Source organism: Thunnus albacares, chromosome 19, assembly GCF_914725855.1.
Source record: "Thunnus albacares chromosome 19, fThuAlb1.1, whole genome shotgun sequence".
In the NCBI taxonomy this organism is placed as follows: domain Eukaryota; kingdom Metazoa; phylum Chordata; class Actinopteri; order Scombriformes; family Scombridae; genus Thunnus; species Thunnus albacares.
In genome coordinates this window covers 28,674,016-28,693,673 of record NC_058124.1, presented here as the reverse complement: position 1 = coordinate 28,693,673, position 19,658 = coordinate 28,674,016, and the positions used below count along the sequence as shown (strand labels likewise).

Sequence of the window (19,658 nt, the reverse complement as noted above, 5' to 3'; positions counted from 1 at the left end):
ACAGTTACTGTGATAAGATTGAGAGCTGCAACAAAAAGGATTTTTTTTTTTTTTTTTTTTAAGATGCTGATATTTACTTTGCAATCTGAACCTGAATCAGTCGAAGGGTTTTAGAAAAGTCAACGCTGAGGAGGACAAATATTTAGTAACTGTCGAATACGTCAGTGAGTTAAAGTTGAGATTAAACTCTGCAGTGTGGAAGATATTCAGCGTTTCCTCTTCATGAAATATAAAAACAGAAAGTAAGGATTCATGTTCACAGTTTCACGTTTATTTATGAAGATTTTTCTTGGACGTTTCTTTCTTTGTGTCATTTTTCTTTTTACGCCTCCACGCCGGAGACAGCAGTCTCATTGTCTTGTGAACATAATGTCTACTTCAGGGGAATTTCTTCAAATTTGGTACAAACATCCACGTAGACTCAAGGATGCACTGATTATAATTTTGTGGTGAAAGGTCAAAGCTCAAGGTCACTGTGACCTCATGTCCGTCCCATTCTCCCATGAACGCGATATCTCAGGAATGCTCGGAGGGACTTTCCACACATTTGGCACAAAGATCCACATAGACTCAAGGATGCACTGATTATAATTTATGTGGTCAAAGGTCAAAGTTAAAAGGTCACTGTGACCTCGCAAAAACACATATTTGACCACAACTCAAGAATTCATACGTTTATTATGAGAAGATTTCACACAAATGTCTAATAGGATAAAATGATGAAGTGATGACATTTTATATCCAAAAGGTCAAAGGTCAGCTTAAGTGTGGCTTCATAATGTTATTTAACACCATAACTGAGGACCAGAATGGGAGATTATGACCATATTGTGACCAACATACTGAACTGGTTCCACCATTTAACTGTGGTGGTTGTTTAGATCTGCTGTGCTGCTGGTTGAAGATGTTTGTGAAACGTCCACGTTTCAGAATTTGTAGCTTGACGACAACTTTATCTTCTATCAGAATCAGTTTTATCAGCCAAACATGAAGACATACAAGGAAAATACACTTAATATTAAATTCCTTCAAAGTCTTCATGGATGTAAACTGAAACTTGACTGGTTTGTGGAGGCAAACTGCAAGTATTTCTAGTTAATCTGACTGTATGTGTCAAAGCAACTGTCTCATTAACTTCCTTTATTTAAGTAAAAGTAGAAATACTGTCATAAAAATGCTCCAACATAAGGAAAAGTCCTGCATTCAAAATGTTACTTAAGTAAAAGTACAGAAGTATTATCAGCAAAATGTACTTAAAGTATCACAAGTAAAAGTACTCATTATTACTGACATTACATCTGTATTTATCTCTAAACTGACACTTCAACCTCTAGCTTCCTGCACTCTCCAGTAGGGATGTGCAGAGGGACCAGTATTTGTATTTGTATTTGTATTTGTTGAGACAGCAACATTATTTGTATTTGTATTCGAATAAAATTGGACAGAGGCTTAAAAATCCTGTTTTTGTTTTCATTACGCCTCTAATTTTAGAAAATTAAAGTGTTACAATAAGTGTTCATGAACAAACAGACACAGAGACAGCACTTTGTGGAAAGGAGAAGAAGAACAACAGGTTATGGAGAGAGTCCCTTGAAAGTAGTTAGCGTGTGTCAGCAGTTCAGCTTTATCTCTGGGGAACACCCCCTGACTCCAGGACTGATGTTCAAATTAGGAAATGTGCGTCATGTAGCAGGTGGATGTGACGTTTTTTTTTTTTCTTCCAGAAAACAAATAATTTTTAAAATATTTGTATGAAACAAATATTCGTATTAAACCCACTATTTGTGCTTTGCTGAATATTTGTATTCAGGCACACTCTTACTCTCCATGAAATGAATATTTACACTCTGAGTGCTTTGAGTATTTACACGTGAAGACATTGAAACTGTGAGCAAATGTACATTTTATTCTCAAGATTTAGTGTTTTTTTTTAATACATTTTCTTTCTGTGTTATTTGGTTGTTGATCTACTGTAGTTGTGTGAGTTTCTTTCATATCTGAAAAAAGTGCTGAACTTAACATTTTGACGGGATGTTTTAGACTCAGCAGCTCTTTGAACGTTTCTGTTGTGTAACTTTCAGCTCCGTCTTCATACTTGAATCATTACTTCAACCTGTAAGACCTTTATACAGATTTCCTTTGTTGTTTTAACTTCATAACAGGGAATTTGGGTGTGAGATGGTTTGAACACTGAGGCTCTGAATCAACATGTGTGTGTGTGTGTGTGTGTGTGTGTGTGTGTGTGGGATGAGATTACATCATGCTGAAAGTATGTGAAGGAAATCAAGATGCTGTCAGACCGACGTGTCAGCAAAGTTCATCTCCAAACTAGAAAGTATTCACCTGAAATTAACTTTTCAACATAATGCAGTGAGTCCAGGTTGTAGTTGGTGATGATATCAAACCCCATCTATCATTAATAAAAACATGTCATAATATCAATTTGTTGCTATGAGTTTATGTCAGTTTTTTATTTATATTTAATCTCATTTAAATTGTTCGTACCAGCTGAATGATGTCACTCAGCTGAAGCTCGTTCTCTACTAATCGCTGTTTTCTGTTTTTTGTTCTCAGGGTCGAGTCACCGTACTAAAGAAATTCCTGCTTTCTGCTGGTGAGTCTCTCTGACTGACTTTACTCTTTAAAATGTCATTTCTGTTTGTTTGGGACGAACATTTATAACAGAAAATACCAAGAAACTTCACAACCATCAAGTTCTAACAAGAACAGTTAATGTCACTATTAGCTATAACGATTAGTCGATTAATCGATTAGTTGCCAAACGTACACGCAGATTAAAATCGTTAAAATAAAAATTAAAGATGTTTCACTTAAAAAAATCAATATTCCTCTGACGATGTTTGGTGACCACCGGACTTCCTGGAGGGGCTGTTAGCCGAGCTGCTGCTAACGTTTGTCCAGTTTATTTCTCTGATAACTTAAGATCCAGACGTCCAATGACTAAAATCCTTCTTCCGGCTAAAAGATATAGTTAAAAACCACCTAAATTTATCATGAAAATGTGTCTTAAAACTGAATAAAAGTCCATTTATAACAGTTTGTGTGGAACAACCACAACGCCGATGTATTATCTTGTATGTGTGTAAGTTACTCTTTGGTAGACGCCATTGTAGCGGACAAACACAGCGCCGCCGTATGCATCTGGTGCGTGTTTACTCTTTGGTAGAGGAGGTATGACGCCATCGACAGGCGACCAAATGAAACGGTCCGTTACTTTGATTAAATTACAGATTTCTCTGGGTTTGAAAACTGTTGGAAACATTTGGGATAATGTAAGTACACAACTCAACAACATATATAACACAGGTCTAGTTGTTTTTAGACATTTTAATGTGGAATAATTACATATTATACCTTTAATCGAGAAAATAATCTACAGATTAATGGTTAGTTGCAGCCCTGGATACTATATATATATATATATATAAACCATGAGACCATGAAAGATTTGGCCGTACTGTGTAATATTCCTTTAATATCTCTGCTTATATGTTCATATTCTGTGTCAGAGTCCTGCAGGTGAAACAAAGGAAAGAAGTTAAAGAACTGAAACTAACTTATTGAATATTAAACGTCATTATTCTCCACATCACAACGTCTCAGTCACAGCTCAGTCTGTACTTACAGACAGCTCTCAAACCACAAACGAAAAAGGAAAACGGAAGACGTGTTTGAACCAGGAAGTGTTTTCAAAGGTGGATTCACCGGTGAGGGCCGTTGCTATGGTTACCCTCAGTCTAACATACCTCGAGCTCTTTCCTCTTGTGGTCTCTGAAGGAGCTTGTGGTCGTCGGGGACAGTACGGTGTCTATCTGTGTGTGTGTGTGTGTGTGTGTGTGTGTTTTTGTCAATATACAGCAGCCGGTGTTGAAACAGCAGCTACAAGGTTGTCTCCACTCGGTCGAGCAAACAAAACCCGGAGGGTATGTGTGTGTGTGTGTGTGTGTTGAAGTATCTATATGAGCAGTCGTGTGTGTGTGTGTGTGGTTTCGAGATAAGACTGTTGATTTAAAGCGGAGTCACAGAGAGTCTGTGTGTCTGAGCCCTGCAGCAGGAACAAGCATCTACTCACAGCTTCAACCTGCAGCTTCTCAAGTGTTTCTGGGAAATTGTGTCTGTTTTCACAAGATGACGCATCGTGATCCTGGACGACAAAACATCAGAAGCCTTTGAAATGTGTTTGTCAGTGAATGCAGAGCATCTGTAGCGTTGCAGGCGACTAAAATCTGGTGCTGAATTGACTAAGTTTTCATTAATCTACGGAGGCTCGGAGGAGCCAGAGAGCAAAAAAAAATAATTTGTGTCCTCAATTTATCTGTTTTGTGTGTTCACCTCTCAGTTTGTTCTCGATGTGCTGATGTGCATGGACGCAGGAGCATGACAGGTTTTACAATGAAAAAGTATCCTGTAGAATACGTTTAAGGGATCTCAGAGATAACACAGTGTTGTGCTTAAAGTATATCCTCATATCTTATTCCAAGATCAAAGTAAAAACCTTATTAAATCCAAATGATCCACAGTGAGGCTGTCGGCAGGCTGAGAGAACGGCATGAGGGGGAATTCTGCACAAACAACTACATCGAGAGCTCAAATTAGCTCCCGGGCTAGTTAAAAAAAAAACATTTTCAGAAATGCTTTTCCTGTAAATCTCACAGCTGTAAATTCATTGTCAAAGAGAAGACTGTATAAAAATATGGACGTAGTTACCGTGACGTCACCCGTTGGTTTCTGAAGCTCAAAGCGAGCCGCTCCGGCCGTCGCCATCTTGGCAGCGCGTGACTCTGCCTAACTCCCAGCCAATCAAAAATGGGCAAAGAGGCGGGTCGAATGGCTGAAACAAGCCACCTAGCGGCTGGCGGACCTGTCACTCAAAGCAGCCATGTCCTTCATTATGCATAACTTTACGGCTTAATAAAATTTAAACGGGTGAGTTATAAAATAATTCACCCCCCGTACAGTTGTCATGAAAGAGGAAATTATCTACAGAGACCAAAACTGTTGTTTGTACCAGGCTGTAAACATGTTTATTTCTGCTGTAAAGTTGGACATTTTAACATGGAGGTCTATGAGGATTGACTCGCTTTTGGAGCCTCGAGTGGTCGTTCAAGGAACTGCAGTTTTTGGCTTCATTTTACAGCCTGGAGGTTGCCGCTTGGAAGAAACGCAAAAAATTTGAGAAAATCTCGAAACATCACAAAAAAATGTTTACACTCGGCTGCTCTTTGAATGATCTCGTCGTGTTCTCGGCTGGTTAATTAACGCCACCATCTGTTTACTTTGATAAACCAACTCTCTAATATTTGTCAAATTAAAATAAGCTTTAATTCTAATTTTCTTTTGCTAATATTCTGGAAATCTGTGTGAAAAATAACAGAAAGTAAAACATGTATGCACAATAAAACATAGAATTGATTTTGCTGCCTTCATAATGGAAATAACTGGCAACGTTTTCTTCTCTCTCTCTCTCCAGGAGATGCCGGCCCAAACATCCGACCGTTTTGTTTCCCATGATCCCTCTGTGCAGCCTGAGGACGCTGCAGTTGGATCCAGCTGGTTTCCTGTGAAACCGTCTGTCTCTCTCTCTCCTGGAAACCTGATTTAACCTGAATGATGGATTCTATCAGAGTTTGGATTATTATCTGGAATCTTCACTGTTAATCTGATTTTAGCTTTTTTTTTTTTTTAGCTTTTTTTTTTTTCTTTCATCCCCTCCACCATCACTGGATCATCACCTGCCCTTCCCTCCTTTTCTTTCACCTGTTTTTTTTTTTTAACAAATGTCATCGTTCACCCTTTGTCTCACCTGCCGCTTCCTTTGGGAAACTGAAAAACACGGAGAGACTGTGTGCGACGGAGACATTTCCTGGACTAAAGCTGATGGACTGACGGTCACGATGAGTGACTTTCTTTATCCTGCTGGAAACCTGAGGAGGATTTCTTTAACCACACACACACACACACACACACACACACACACAGCCTCAGTGATCACAGGCTCAGAGGCCACACACGTAGAAGCATCGAAATATGAATATCTGAAAAAGTTTTTTTTTTTTTTTTGTAATGGTTTGATTTATGTCACTGTCGTCTCCAGGCGGGTGGAGCGCATTTTTGGAAGCTTCTCTGTGCTCGACAGTGTTATAAGAGGAAGCTTTGATCCAAAATACCTCAGTTTCTTCAGTGCTCACCACTTTTTTCTAAAAAGTTAGAAACATGTCGCCAGTTGAGATTTTTTTTTTTGAAACTACAGGACTTCATTCCTCATTAACGTTTCCTCTGTTTCTTCCCCTCTCTGTCCGGCTGCTTCCTTCATGTTTCTCTGGTTGTTTCTCAAACTGCAAAACAAACAGTCAACTCCGCTCAGCTTCAGGCTTTGCTAAAACAAACGAGTCTACTGTTGTTTAGGGCTTTATTTGCTTAATTATTTGGTTATTCAAAATCCACATTTGATGTTTGTTCATGCAGCGATGCTCTCTTTTAATGTCTGTTACAGAGTTAAGAAGGCAAATAGATCTTTATTCACGGGAGACATTTTTGATTCGTCATAGCAGGTGGAACTGGTAACATTAACGATGGTACTGGTGAACCATCATGCACTATAACTGGGACGTGAATCCGGGGAAACTAAACGGGATTCAACCATCGTTAATGTTAGTGTTTGCACCTCAAAATGTTGGTGGTTGCTGCCAAAAAACTAAAAGTAAAGTAAAAGTTATGAAAGTAACTTGATACATGGAGATAAACAGGACAGAACAACATGAGTGTATTATTTTTCCATGTTTAAACACCAGTCAGCTAACTGCTAACGGAGCCTAAAGCATCATTACTGTTGCCATAGTTACAGTACCTGCAGTTAAATATACAGACGGCACTGATTTAGAACAGAGGTGAACCTGTTTTAGATGTGAATGAGTTTAAAGGGATAGTCTGGATTTTTTAAAGTGGTTTTGTATGAGCTATTTATCCATCGTCAGTGTTTTACCTGCAGTAGATTTCTGTCGACACGCTCCCAGTTTAGAGAAGACAGGAGTACTGGTACGGAAGATGATTAATGTGCTGCTGTAGATGGGAGCAGCAGCTAAACCTACTTTACCCACCTGCAAGAATCAATATCAGTTTAAAGGTTTCACTATATTTAGAATATTTTCACTGTTTTCCTTGCCGTCAACCCTTTTCTTTACTCCACCACAGAACTTCCGTATGCCGCACGCTGTATTACACTGCAACAGCATGTTTTAACCCAAACAGCTGATCTGTGATGTAATACAGTGCGCGGCATGCGTAGGAATATAGTAGTGCCGAAAGAAAGGGCTGACGGCAAGGTAAGATGGAGAAAATATTCTAAATATAGTGAACATTTAAACCGATATTGATCTTTCAGGTGGTTTAAATATGTTTTGCTGCTGCTTCCGTCCACAACAGTTCATCACTTAACTTCCGTACCGGTATTCCCGTCTGCTTCTCCAAACTGGGAGCGTTCCGACTCAAATCTCCCGCAGGTAAAACACTGACTATGGATCAATACTTCATACAAAACCACTTCAAAACATCTGAACTATCCCTTTAAGTGGCTGTCTGCCAGCCAATCAGAAGCAAGAATGAAACATTTTTAAGTCCATTCCTGATATATGGGACCAGAACTGATCTGTAAACATGAAATTAAAACATTATTCCAGTTTTCTCTCATGATCTTTGCTGTGACTCTGGCTTTCGTCCAACTTTTTTCCCTCCTTTTTCCTCCCCCCCTCCCCCGCACACTCCCGGTCCAGGATCCTCTTTCTGTTCCTGTAAATCTTCTTACATCTACGTCTTCTGTGGAAAAGCATGAGAGTAGGAGGTAAAAGGACAAGTTTGGACACGCAGGGACGAGTCAGCGAGGTGAAGGTGAAGAACAGAGAGAGAAAAAAATGAAAGAAAAAAAAGGGCGGGAAAGTGTTTGTGGGCAGCGACGTCGTTTGAGTTTTGGAGGGAAACTTCAGGGCGGTGCTACTGACTTTATAAAAATCTTTATTTTGCCATAATTGGATAGAAGTTGCTTTAAATGAAATGATATTTTTGCAGGTTAACAATAAACCTTGATCTCATCTGAAAATGTCAAAGTTTTTGTTCTATTTGAAGTTTTGCTTTTAGACGGATCACATGTCTTTATGAGTATTTTCTTATCAAATTCTTGAGCTGGTTGATGATTTTTTTTTGTTGTTGTTGTTGTTTGTGTGGTTAGTGGTTGTGTTTGATCTCAGGCTTCAACATGCACTGATCTCCAGTGAGAAAGTATTTATTTTGTTTAGATAACTGGAGCTGAAGATCATCGCTGTTCTGCAGATCACACATTCAAAAGCTCGTTTAGCTTTTTTTTGTGTTTTTTTTTTTTTTTCTGTTTGTGCGTTTTCTGACGAAGACGCACAAACAGAAAGCTAACATTCTGAGCGTGTCGTTTTCAACATATTAATGTTTATAATTTGGGATAACACAAATGACAGAATGTATTAATAACAACATGTAGATATGATGCTTTGTTGTCATAAACGATACACATTTATATGTTGCAAAGCGACGCGTGCAGCCTGTGAGATAAACTGCCCTCATTGTAAATAATGTTCTACACTGTAAACATTTTATTTTGTGACATTTTTGGAATGATATGGGGTTTTTATTCCTTATGATTTAATATTTTAAGAAATGCTTTGTTTTGTTTTGTCAATGTTTACAGAAATGATCTGGCCTTTTAAAAACTCCTGTAAAAACACTTCAAAGATTTTAAATAAATGTCCCCGAAATAAAAAAAAAAAAATCATGTCACATTTTAACAGCTTTGTAAAGCCATAAAAGTTGTGGAAATATTTTCCTAAGTTTGCTCTTCATGTTGTGTTTTATTTATTAGTTTTTTTCCATCATGATTGAAAGATGACATTCAAAACAAGAAACTGACCAATCAGAGTGTGTGTGTGTCTGCACACCGTCCAATCACAGAGTGAAGCAACGGTTCGTTTTTTCAAATTGTTGGCTGACTGTCTGCACACATACCTCACTCTGTGTGTGTGTGTGTGTGTGTGTGTGTGTGTGTGTGTGTGTGTCGTAGTGAGCCGAGGGGGTTTTTCTGTCTCTCCTCACCTGCCGCTCCCTCATCTCGTGGTGAAAATCATCCGTCTTGACAAGTCATTCCACAATTTTTCTATTTTTTTTTTTATATAAGCTTCACACAGACTTTTAAATGACTGTGTGGACACACTGTGGATTTTATCCTCCATCACTTCCATTGAAAGCACATTTGAAGGATCTTTTAATATCCAGTATGAACAGGAGGAATGATTACAGCGAGGAAAACCTCTTAAAATAACACAATTATTATTTACTAAGTGTAGCGACTACTTTTCAAAAAAGGCCGCTAAGAGACTCAGTAGGCTCTTATATGTGACACGTCCATACAAAACCATCCCGAAGTCCACATGATGTTTTATTGATGTTTTATTGAAAAAATAAACAAAAATGAAAGAGTCTGACAAGCAGCTGTTGCACAAAAAATATACAAAAAATGCAATCTGACTGTGAAAATAAAGTGATGAACAGACGATGGTGATGATAGTAACAATGGTGACGATGGTGATGATAGTAACAATGGTGACGATGGTGATGATCGTAACAATGGCGACGGTCAACAGAAAACATCAGAGCTCTACCAACTCCCTTTGTCCAAAAACTCCCGCCACCACCTAAGTGAACAGGTTAAATAATAGGAAACCACACCCATGTGTCAAGCAACGTAAGTGACGCAATACGTGATGCCCACGTCAATATATAAACAGAAAAAACAACATATTTTGGCTCCTACACTAAGAGTTTTACACTCAAAAACTGATCTGTCGTCACATCTGGATTCAAATGTTGCTAAAGCCTGATTGGTGAAAGAAAGCATGTGACTTCACCTTTTCCCAGCAGAGCCACACCCACTTCAAACCAGTCAGGAGAACCAAGCGGTAACCTCCGGGGCTGTAAAATGAAGCCAATGTGGAAGTGTCAAAAACTGCAGTTCCTTGAACGAACACTTGAGGCTCCAAAAGCGAGTCAATCCCCATAGACCCCCATGTTAAAATGTCCAACTTTACAGCAGAAATAAACATGTTTACAGCCTGGTACAAACAACGGTTTTGGTCTCTAAAGCTAATTTCCTCTTTCGTGACAACTGTACGGGGGGTGAATTTTTTTATAACTCACTCGTTTAAATTTTATTAAGCCGTAAAGTTCTGCATAATGAAGGACATGGCTGCTTTGAGTGACAGGTCCGCCAGCCGCTAGGTGGCTTGTTTCAGCCATTCGGCCCGCCTCTTTGCCCATTTTTGATTGGCTGGGAGTTAGGCAGCGTCACGTGCTGCCAAGATAGCGACGGCCGGAGCAAAAACCGCTCTTCAGAAACCAACGGGTGACGTCACGGTAACTACGTCCATATTTTTATACAGTCTGTGAGGAGAACACAGAAAAAAAACACAAATACAGCAATCTGTCATTTGAAATGACCAAAACCAGAAAATGTTACTGTATGTTCTTGTAGGACGTGATTGCTCATAATAAGAAGCTGATTCACTAATATACAGACTAAAACCTTAAAATCAGTTTTAATGTTCAAACAGACCTTTGAAGATAAAAAATATTCTCTCAGGGTCTAAAACTATCAAACAGGTCAAACTGTGTCTGGCTGCTTTAATCCTGTAGGTCAACGTAACCTCCTGATAATCCTTTTACACCAAAACACCCACGAGATAAACACACACACACACACACACACACACACACACAGCAGATATTTACTCTGTTATCTGTAGGAAACATCATCCTGAAGTCACAAAGACTTCATTTCCAAAACACAATCAGAATTCCAAACATTCAATAAATTTATTCAATGAATAAGTCAAAAAACTGTAATTTTGTATAAATATTTACATGTTATCATCTCACTAGTCAAGTTTCCATCCAAATGTAGAACAAATTTGAACTGAATTTATTTTTTTGAATTGGAAAACATGATGTAAATATGACATTTCTGTCAGTTTCATGTATTGATGTGAGGAAGGTTACAGTCTCCTCATCATCGATCCACACACATCTGATGTTTTCAGCTCTCCAGTGATGATAAAGTCACATGATTCATGCATATTATCATTTATAAACTCAGTCTGTTAAACACAAGAAAGACAAGAACGAACGAAGACAAAACAACTTTATTGTTTTGTGTCTGTTTGTGTTTCCGTGGTGACAGAAAAAGCCGTTGTGTCTTTTATGAAACCCGGCGTGACGCGTCGGTGACATGTTTGAGGTTTGTCTCGGTGGGTCGACTGTGCTGTGAAAATATGTTTCACAAGAGAGTGAATGAGGTTCTGTGGTTTCTATAAACATGTGAAAGAGCAGAAACAGACACTCAAAGACAGCGACTGTTTACACCAACAGAGCCGTAGAGACTGGTTACACACACACACACACACACACACACACACACACACACACACACACACACACACACACACACACACTTTTTCAGTGTCAAACACACCAAACCTAATTCATTATTTGAAAAATGTTGCTTTTATATATTACTGCAATATTAAATTTTCATGTCTTACTGCAGTGATTCCCAGCAGAATTACCTGCATCCGCATATTGAGACGACTATAACAATTAATTTAGTTGTTATTGCATGAAAACTAGTAATTAAACAAGCAGAGGAGATGAAATAGTTCAAACTGGTTCATACTTTGCTGCTCCATGTGTTCACTAAACTGAACTAAACATTTACAGTTCCGTTGTATTAAAATATTGTAGCATCCACTTTTATATGATTAATAATGAAATAACATCCATTTTGAAATGAATTCAAATAAACACATTTGGAACATAAATGTGGGTGTTGATGAAGACGTGCTGGAGTTCATCGGACTGAGCTGTGAGGAAAAAAGGTTGGGAACCACTTTCTTACTGTGCCGCCGTCTCTTCAGGCTTTTTAAAAACAATGCAACATATATACATATATGTATATAATGCTAGTAAACACACAACACATGCACAGGCAAACGTCTCACTGAATTGTGACCTTTGACCTGCAGAATCTCTCCAGGAGGTAAAAACCGACCTGATAAACAAAGAAAGTGTAAAAGAGGGTAAATACACTTGACCTGTGACTTTGTTGTTGTTTCATCTCTTATAACTGTCTCTTAAGGCTATTTTTTTTGTCTCCTTTGGCAACATATATAATGCTGCAGTAAAGCAAACACACAGCAAACATCTTGCTGAAACGTGACCTTTGACCTGCAACCTGCAGCTCAGATCTTCTGACTTAAAGCTGCAAATTGAATAAGATACAACACGAACGCTCCCTCATACAGAACGAGCACAACATGTTTCAGTGTTAAATTTGAGTTTTTTTCCATCAGGGTGAACTTTAGCTTCTCAAAGCAACAACAAGCAGCTCTTCTGCTTTGATGATGTGTCACTAGCTCCGCCTCCTTCGCCCCAGCTGGCTGAGTCTTTTTGTCCTGATGAGTTTCCACCTGCTTCCTCTGATGATCTCTATCTGCAAGATAAAAGTAGAAACCTTAACAAACCAACCTCAACAACACTTAAAGGTGAGCTCACCTCAGAGTGTGTTTCCAGGTGTGTAAACAGGTGTGTGTGAAATCTCATAAATTACCTCAAGTCAGATGAGTCAGCGTCGGTCGTGGGCTGAAGACCAACAGCTCCTCATCTCTGCTGGAGGCTAGCAGCTCATAATCTCCCGCCTGACTGTTAGTGGTTCGAGTTGCATTGTGGGTAATGTAGGCGCCAAGGAAGAAGAGTGTGTGGAATAAAAAAGACGATATCTCTGGTTCTACTGCATCGATTTTGATCCTGAAGCTGTTCATCAGTTCAGAGATTTAAACTGAGAGAAGCTCTGAAGTTGTGAACGTTACTGAAACTTCAGAAATGACCTTTAAACAATCTCGTCAATATTATTGAACGTAGAAACTCTCCTGGACGACGTCGGGATCCTAAAAGTTTAATCATCAGTTTTAAATATTACAGCTTAGTTTCTGAGAAATCAGGTTTCGTCCGTCATTTTAGCGGACGGCTGAGAATACTACAATTCCCATGAGCCTCGCCCACCGTTGCTATGGAGACAAGGCCAGTCAGAGGCGTAAATCACAGATGTTTTGAACAAAAAAACGTTTCATTGTTGAATTTGAGAACAAAACATGAAACCACAGCTGCTGAATTCATTCAAAACAGACCCAGAATGTAAAAGTGAATTAATTTAAACTGCTTTACTTAAATAAATATGTAAATATTTACATTATTAAAAATATCAGAAAGCTCCAGACACAAACAAGTGAGAATATAAATATAAATATAAATGTAAAGAGTGAAGCCAAAGATCATTTTCCACAACTTCAGCTAACGAGCTAACTGAAGTCGAGCATGTGAGCTCTGTGATTGGATGTTTCTTGTTGAAATGCATCTTGGGAGTCGTAGTTAACATCTGTTTTCTAACACACTTGTTCTGATGATTCAACCAGGAGACTTCCATGTCGATGCAAAGTGTAGATGTATATTATGTTTGTCAAGTTCAAAATTCAAAAAAGCAAGAACCAATGAGAAGGCAGCGAGAGTGAGAGTTTGTCCAATCAGCTGCAGGAGGAGGCGTCTTGTTGACGTGTGTGAGCTGTCAATCATCATGTTGTACAACCTGCTGTAGGCTGAGTGTCTGTCTGAGATGGTCGTCGTACGTGGATGTCACTCAAATTAGTGCAAAGTTTCACACTCAGGTGGAGATAAAAAAAAACCTGTTAGCATCAAACCTGCAGATCCAACCTTAAATAAACCTTCTCTGCTGTCCTGCAGTGTGTGTGTGTGAGGCAGCTATAGTGAACAGGACTGAACACGCCTGCAGCATTTAGTCAGGAATGTATGTTTGAGTCACTGATCCATGCAGGGAGGAGGGGCAAGGGGGGGAGGAGGAAGGAGGGGGGGCGGTGGGTGAAACCAGGAGACAGAAACTCCTCAACACCTCCACTCATCCCCACTGAGACGCTGAATGACCGTCATCTGAACGTCCAATCAAAACGTCCCGTTATTGTGTGAGTGTCCAGGACTTTAACTCAGCCATCAGCTGGACGTCCTTCCTGTGTGTTCCAGCAGCGTTGAAATATGTCGTTACCATCATCATCAATGTGTCTATTCAGCTGTTCTATTAAGGTTTATGTACATTTATGTGCATCCTGCAGCTTTATTCCTCCTGTATGTTCAGATTAACAACTTATTAATATGCTGCATGTCCTAAAAGCTGAAAGAGGCTCATTTATTTGAATCAAGACTGTTGTAGATTGTGTAAATATGGTGAAATACTTTGCCAATTAAGTCTCACATTCTATGTATTCTATTTTCATTTCATTTCATTTTATTATTATTATCAAGTGGGTTTTATTTTCCATCTTATGTTACATTATTTGTTTTTATGTCCATTTAATGTCTGCTTTCATGTGAAGCATTTGGTGCATATCATTTATTTTGTTGTAAAGCACTTTGAGCTGCACTTCTTGTATAAAAAGTGCTATAAAGTTATTATTATTATTATTATTATTATTATTATTAAAATGGTCCAACCAACGTCGTGTCTGATCCAGACGTCAGATAAACATCTTAACAGCATGTAACTTTCTAGATAATCCTGATAATAAATGATATAAAACAAACACATCGAAGTATCTCAGTTAATAAACGCATCATTACAGAAACACACAGACTCAGTGTTTTATTTGGATAAAGAAAATGATCAAGATGATAAAAATAAAGGTTTTTGTATGAAAAATACAAAACGAAACACTCACAGATGTGTTTCAGAGTGAAACTCACAACTGTTAGTAAACCAGAACTAAACCTGATATTCATCAGGAACAGAAACCGACACACAGACCTGCACACACCTGAGATCTGCTTCACAGCTGCAACAGTCATCCAGTGTGTGTAGCGCCCCCCGGTGGTGAAGCAGTGTATAAACTTTGAAAGAAGCTGGTTGACGTGTGTGTGTGTCTGTGTGTGTGTGTCTGTGTGTGTGTGTGTGTGTTAGCTGTTAGTTTCCTGTTAGTGTGTGACTAGTTAAAGCAGCAGCATCCATATTTCATGTAAACACATCAGCCTGTGGGCCTGTAGCTGCAGGTTACACTGTGTGTGTGTGTGTGTGTGTGTGTGTGCATGTGTGTGTGTGTGTGTGTGGTGTGTGTGTGTGTGTGTGTGTGTGTGTGTGCATGTGTGTGTGTGTGAGTGTGTGTGTGTGCATGTGTGTGTGCATGTGTGTGTGTGAGAGAGAGAGATTACAGGGTAGCGTAATAACAACCTTGCTGGCTGGAATGACTGAAGATAACTCACAGAAAAAACACTTATATGGAAGTTCGTTGAGGACAAAAACAATAAACAAAACTCAGATGTGATTAATGGATATAAAGGTTTTAGGCAGGAAAAGTAAAGTTAAGATTCTTTCAAAAATAACACCATGAATAGTTTTTATTTATAAATGAACTAAAACAGCAGTAAGTAGATCAAGTTCTCCTCGGTTCACCTGCACACAGTGCTTCAGGTCGTCAGCAGGTCGCCGCAGTTCTTCTTCTTTCTCTTCATGTTAATCCCAGACTGACTCCATGATGTTGAGATCAGAGACATCAGAGCCAATAAGTGTTTGAACTATTATGAAATGATGTTGAGGATTAATTTAAAGCCTGCGGTAGCCACATGTGTAGCCACAGCTCAGCCAATCACAGGGCTTCTAACACACACAGGGTCGAAGATGATGAAGGATTTAAGGTTAATGACCACAAAGTTCTTTGAGAAATAAGAATCAGAATCAGTTTTATTGGTCAAGTATGTTTATGCATACAAGGAATTTGTCTCCGGTCTCTAAATGTTCAGGAAGATAAACATACAGCCAAACAAGGACAACAAAGATGAACAAAGATACATAAACATATGACTGATGTACACGCAAGTACGTGAAAAAATAGATACATACATATAGAAACAACAAATGAACAAATACGATGTTTATATTCTGGTTGAACAGTTTCTTTAAATTTTAAACAAGGACACAAGTAGTGCAAAGGAGTCCCTTACGAAAGAAACACGTGATAACTCACACGTGATAACTCATGTGTTTTGACATGTGATACATTCAGGGGCACATGTGAAATGTTTTACTTTTCACATGTAAAGCTAAAAACATGTTGTCTTTTTCCAAATGTGAATTTTAAGTTCACATGTGAAAGACTGAATTTCACATGTGCTTTTTTTCGTATGGGAGTAACGGTACGAGATGTACGATGTAGATTAAAGTCCACAGGTTGTGATATGAAGCACAACAAGCTGGTGAAGCTGTAAACATAAACCACGTTCCTGCACATGCTCAGTAGCGTCTGCCTTACACAGAACTACTCTCTGGAGACTGAAAACATGATGCTGTTATTAGTCTTTGGAGCCGTTTCTAAATAAACTAACATGACCAAAACTCTTCACGATGAAGGAACATGTGACCCAGAGCAGCGCTGTGACTCACTGACGTGTTTTTAATCAGATATATCAGCTTTGATACAAACACGATAAGTAGTAGTTAGTAGATCAGTTCATTGTTAGTTTGGATCCAAACATCAGAAGAATATAGACAATCATCAGAACGATCCTTTAAAAATCCAATGATGTCATTTATAATAACATATCAGTCTCAGTACTTGTATTTTTACTATTAAGTACATTTTGCTGATAACATTTCTTTTACATACACAGATGTTTTTTCTATTGAAGTACTTGATTAGATGTATTTTGGTACATTTATTTTAACCTGCACTGTGAAGTACAAAGTTGCATAAAAAGTTATAAACTCACAACCTAAAATTACACTTCAGTACTTAGTTTGTCTCCATCACTGTGTTTAAACTCATTATAATCATGTGACCGCTGGCAGTGAGTCACCACGGTTACAACTCAGCAACAAGATCAAAAAAAAAAAGTCCAACAATTATCAACCTGAGACACGATGATCTGTTTAGAAAAAGAAAAACCACATCACAGAATCCGTTTTCATTCCTAAATATCATAAACGACACTAATCACTCACAATTAATCACAATTAAAACAATTCCCACACACACAAGCTCTGCCTCGACATATTTGGTATCTTTGGAAACTTTTGGACTTCCGGAGGAGTTTTAAAGGAAACACGATGTGTAAACAGAACCTTTAACGTCTGCAGGTTTCAACAGATCTCTGCTGCTCGACATGCAAATAAGCATATAAAAAGCTTAGAAATACAAAAAAAATAAAACAAAACAAAAATGTCAGGAATGTTTTTTAATCTCCAGGGTGTGAAAATCTCACCTGGCACAGCGAGAGACACGACGATCTGTCCTGACACGACATCCTGGAGCTGAAACAACAGCAGCAGCAACAGGATCATCGGTGGAGGTTAATCTGCAGGGATAAATGTGTTTCACTGGTTTCTGGAACCAAAGAGGAAACGGTGAGCAAGGAGCATCGCTGCAGCTGCTGCCGGGTTCGGTCCAATGACTGGAAATATTTGTGTGATGATTCATCTTCGGGTTCAAATGCCAGTTTCTTTTCTGCAAGAAAAGGGAAAAAAGCATGTTGGATTCATTTCATACTCAACATTTAATTCTGTCATGGTTTGTTTTTTTTATTTTCTCTGAACAGTTATTAGTGCAAAATATACAGACGGTGAATTTAATGCAAATTAATGGCACTGAAAACACATTTCAAATAGAAAGATTTAAAAAAAAATATGTAAGAAAGACACAATCAGCAAAACATGTATGATATAAAACAAACAGGTTGCTACAGACTGATAATGTTGTGGGTGTAGTTTCACTCTGTTTAAACTCCACAGAGGAGAATTTGCATCCGTCTGATATTTATATTCAAATGAGGAATCACAGGCTGACGGACTGGACCGACTGGAACTATTAAATAACTGTGATGGAGACTGTTAGGAACTGTTTTAATGCTCCTACATCCGTCCGTCTCCCATCGATATGAAACTCCTGCACCGCTACTCACGTTAGTTTATTTAGAAACGGCTCCAAAGACTAATAACTGATCATGTTTTCAGTCTCTGGAGAGTAGTTCTGTGTAATGAGGACGCTACTGAGCATGTGCAGGAACACTTGTTCTGTTTACAGTTTCATTAGCTTGTTGTGCTACGTGTCACAACCTCTTGACTTTAGAAAAATATAGTAAATCACCAGAATTATCCTTTAAACTTACGAGTGAGTATAAAACAAGAAATCCTCCAGATGAAGCTCCGGATACACGGTTGGGTCATGTGACTCATTCAGCAGGATGACATCATCTGTCTGTGCTTCCCAAAAACCGTTACACATCAGATAAAACGATCACTTCGTTAAGCTCATAGAGACATGTGGGACATGTGGGACACCTCTTTACCAAGAAAAGGATGAAGTTGACACTTACTGGATTCTTGCGACACGTTTATTTCCAGGCGTGTAATCTCAAGATTAAACTGGAAGTGACATCATCGCAGGGAGTGTGTGTGTGTGTGTGTGATGAAATGTTGGAAGCAACAGAAATATTCATTCATTCTGTCCGATGACGATGTTTTATTGTCTGATTTATTGCTTTATAATTGCTTTGTGCTCATCGTCATCATGGAAATATACTTTTGGTTTTTGTTTCTGTATTTCTCTACAGGTATTAATGCTTCATTTCTGATTATTTAGTCAGATCTGATCTTTCTGTTTTGATGTTTCATGTTTATAAGTTGAGTTCTTAAACTGCCACACATGCACAGATTTAACTGACATGTTTGTTCCAGTTTGGCTCGAATCGAAGCTTCTCCAGAAACGTCATCGTCTCTCCATCGACCCGTCGCCGTTGTTGCTCTCCTCCATGTTTGGTTTTTAACGGGCTGTGAGGTGCCGACACTGAATGATGACAACAGATGATATGTGCACAGAAGAGAAAAAACAAACTACATGAAGTCCGATTTGACTGTTCAGACCGTCAGATATGAATCAGATCTAGAATCACGAACACAAGCGGCTCAAAAAATGTGTGAAAAGATCAGATATTAGAAGCAAAAAAGAATCTAATCTGTCTTAAAGAAAACAGCAGTCAGGAGGCTAAATGAACATTAAAACCTGTGTTTCTTGCTGTAATCATTCCTCCTGTTCATACTGACCATTAGAAGATCCCTTCATAATGACCTTACAATGGAAGTGATGGAGGACAAAAATGTGTTTAAAACACAACAGCAGCTTCACTTTCCTCAGTATCCATCTGTTATTTTGATCCAAAACAAGCTCGAGTTTTACTGAAACTATCATAGATGTATTGTTAGCTGACGTTCAAGAGACACACAAGTTATCAACGATCAATAACCAAAAGAGCAGATTATAACCAGCTTTAGTTTGACTAAATAACCCAACAGTAGAATAAACAGTAACACACACTGGCTGTTATTTGTCTTTTCTCTCTGGGTCTCATTAAATGAACATTAAAGCTGTTTTTCTTGCTGTAATCATTCCTCCTGTTCATACTGACCATTAGAAGATCCCTTCATAATGACCTTACAATGGAAGTGATGGAGGACAAAATCC

The 19,658-nt window shown here is 38.6% G+C and overlaps 1 protein-coding gene and 3 gene segments (V, D, J or C); all 4 read left to right on the top strand.

The window, feature by feature from the left end:
* Positions 1–7,399, top strand: part of LOC122970034 (carcinoembryonic antigen-related cell adhesion molecule 1-like) — a 34,958-nt gene extending 27,559 nt beyond the window's left edge. The window contains exons 9-10 of the mRNA XM_044336128.1: positions 2,575–2,614; positions 5,492–7,399. Of these exons, the coding sequence (XP_044192063.1) occupies positions 2,575–2,593 (19 nt within the window). The 3' untranslated portion in view covers positions 2,594–2,614; positions 5,492–7,399. The remainder of the gene's footprint in view (positions 1–2,574; positions 2,615–5,491) is intronic.
* LOC122970078 overlaps positions 1–19,658 on the top strand; it is a 916,362-nt gene that overhangs the window by 64,834 nt on the left and 831,870 nt on the right.
* LOC122970080 overlaps positions 1–19,658 on the top strand; it is an 891,879-nt gene that overhangs the window by 80,422 nt on the left and 791,799 nt on the right.
* Positions 1–19,658, top strand: part of LOC122970079 — an 808,187-nt gene that overhangs the window by 66,955 nt on the left and 721,574 nt on the right.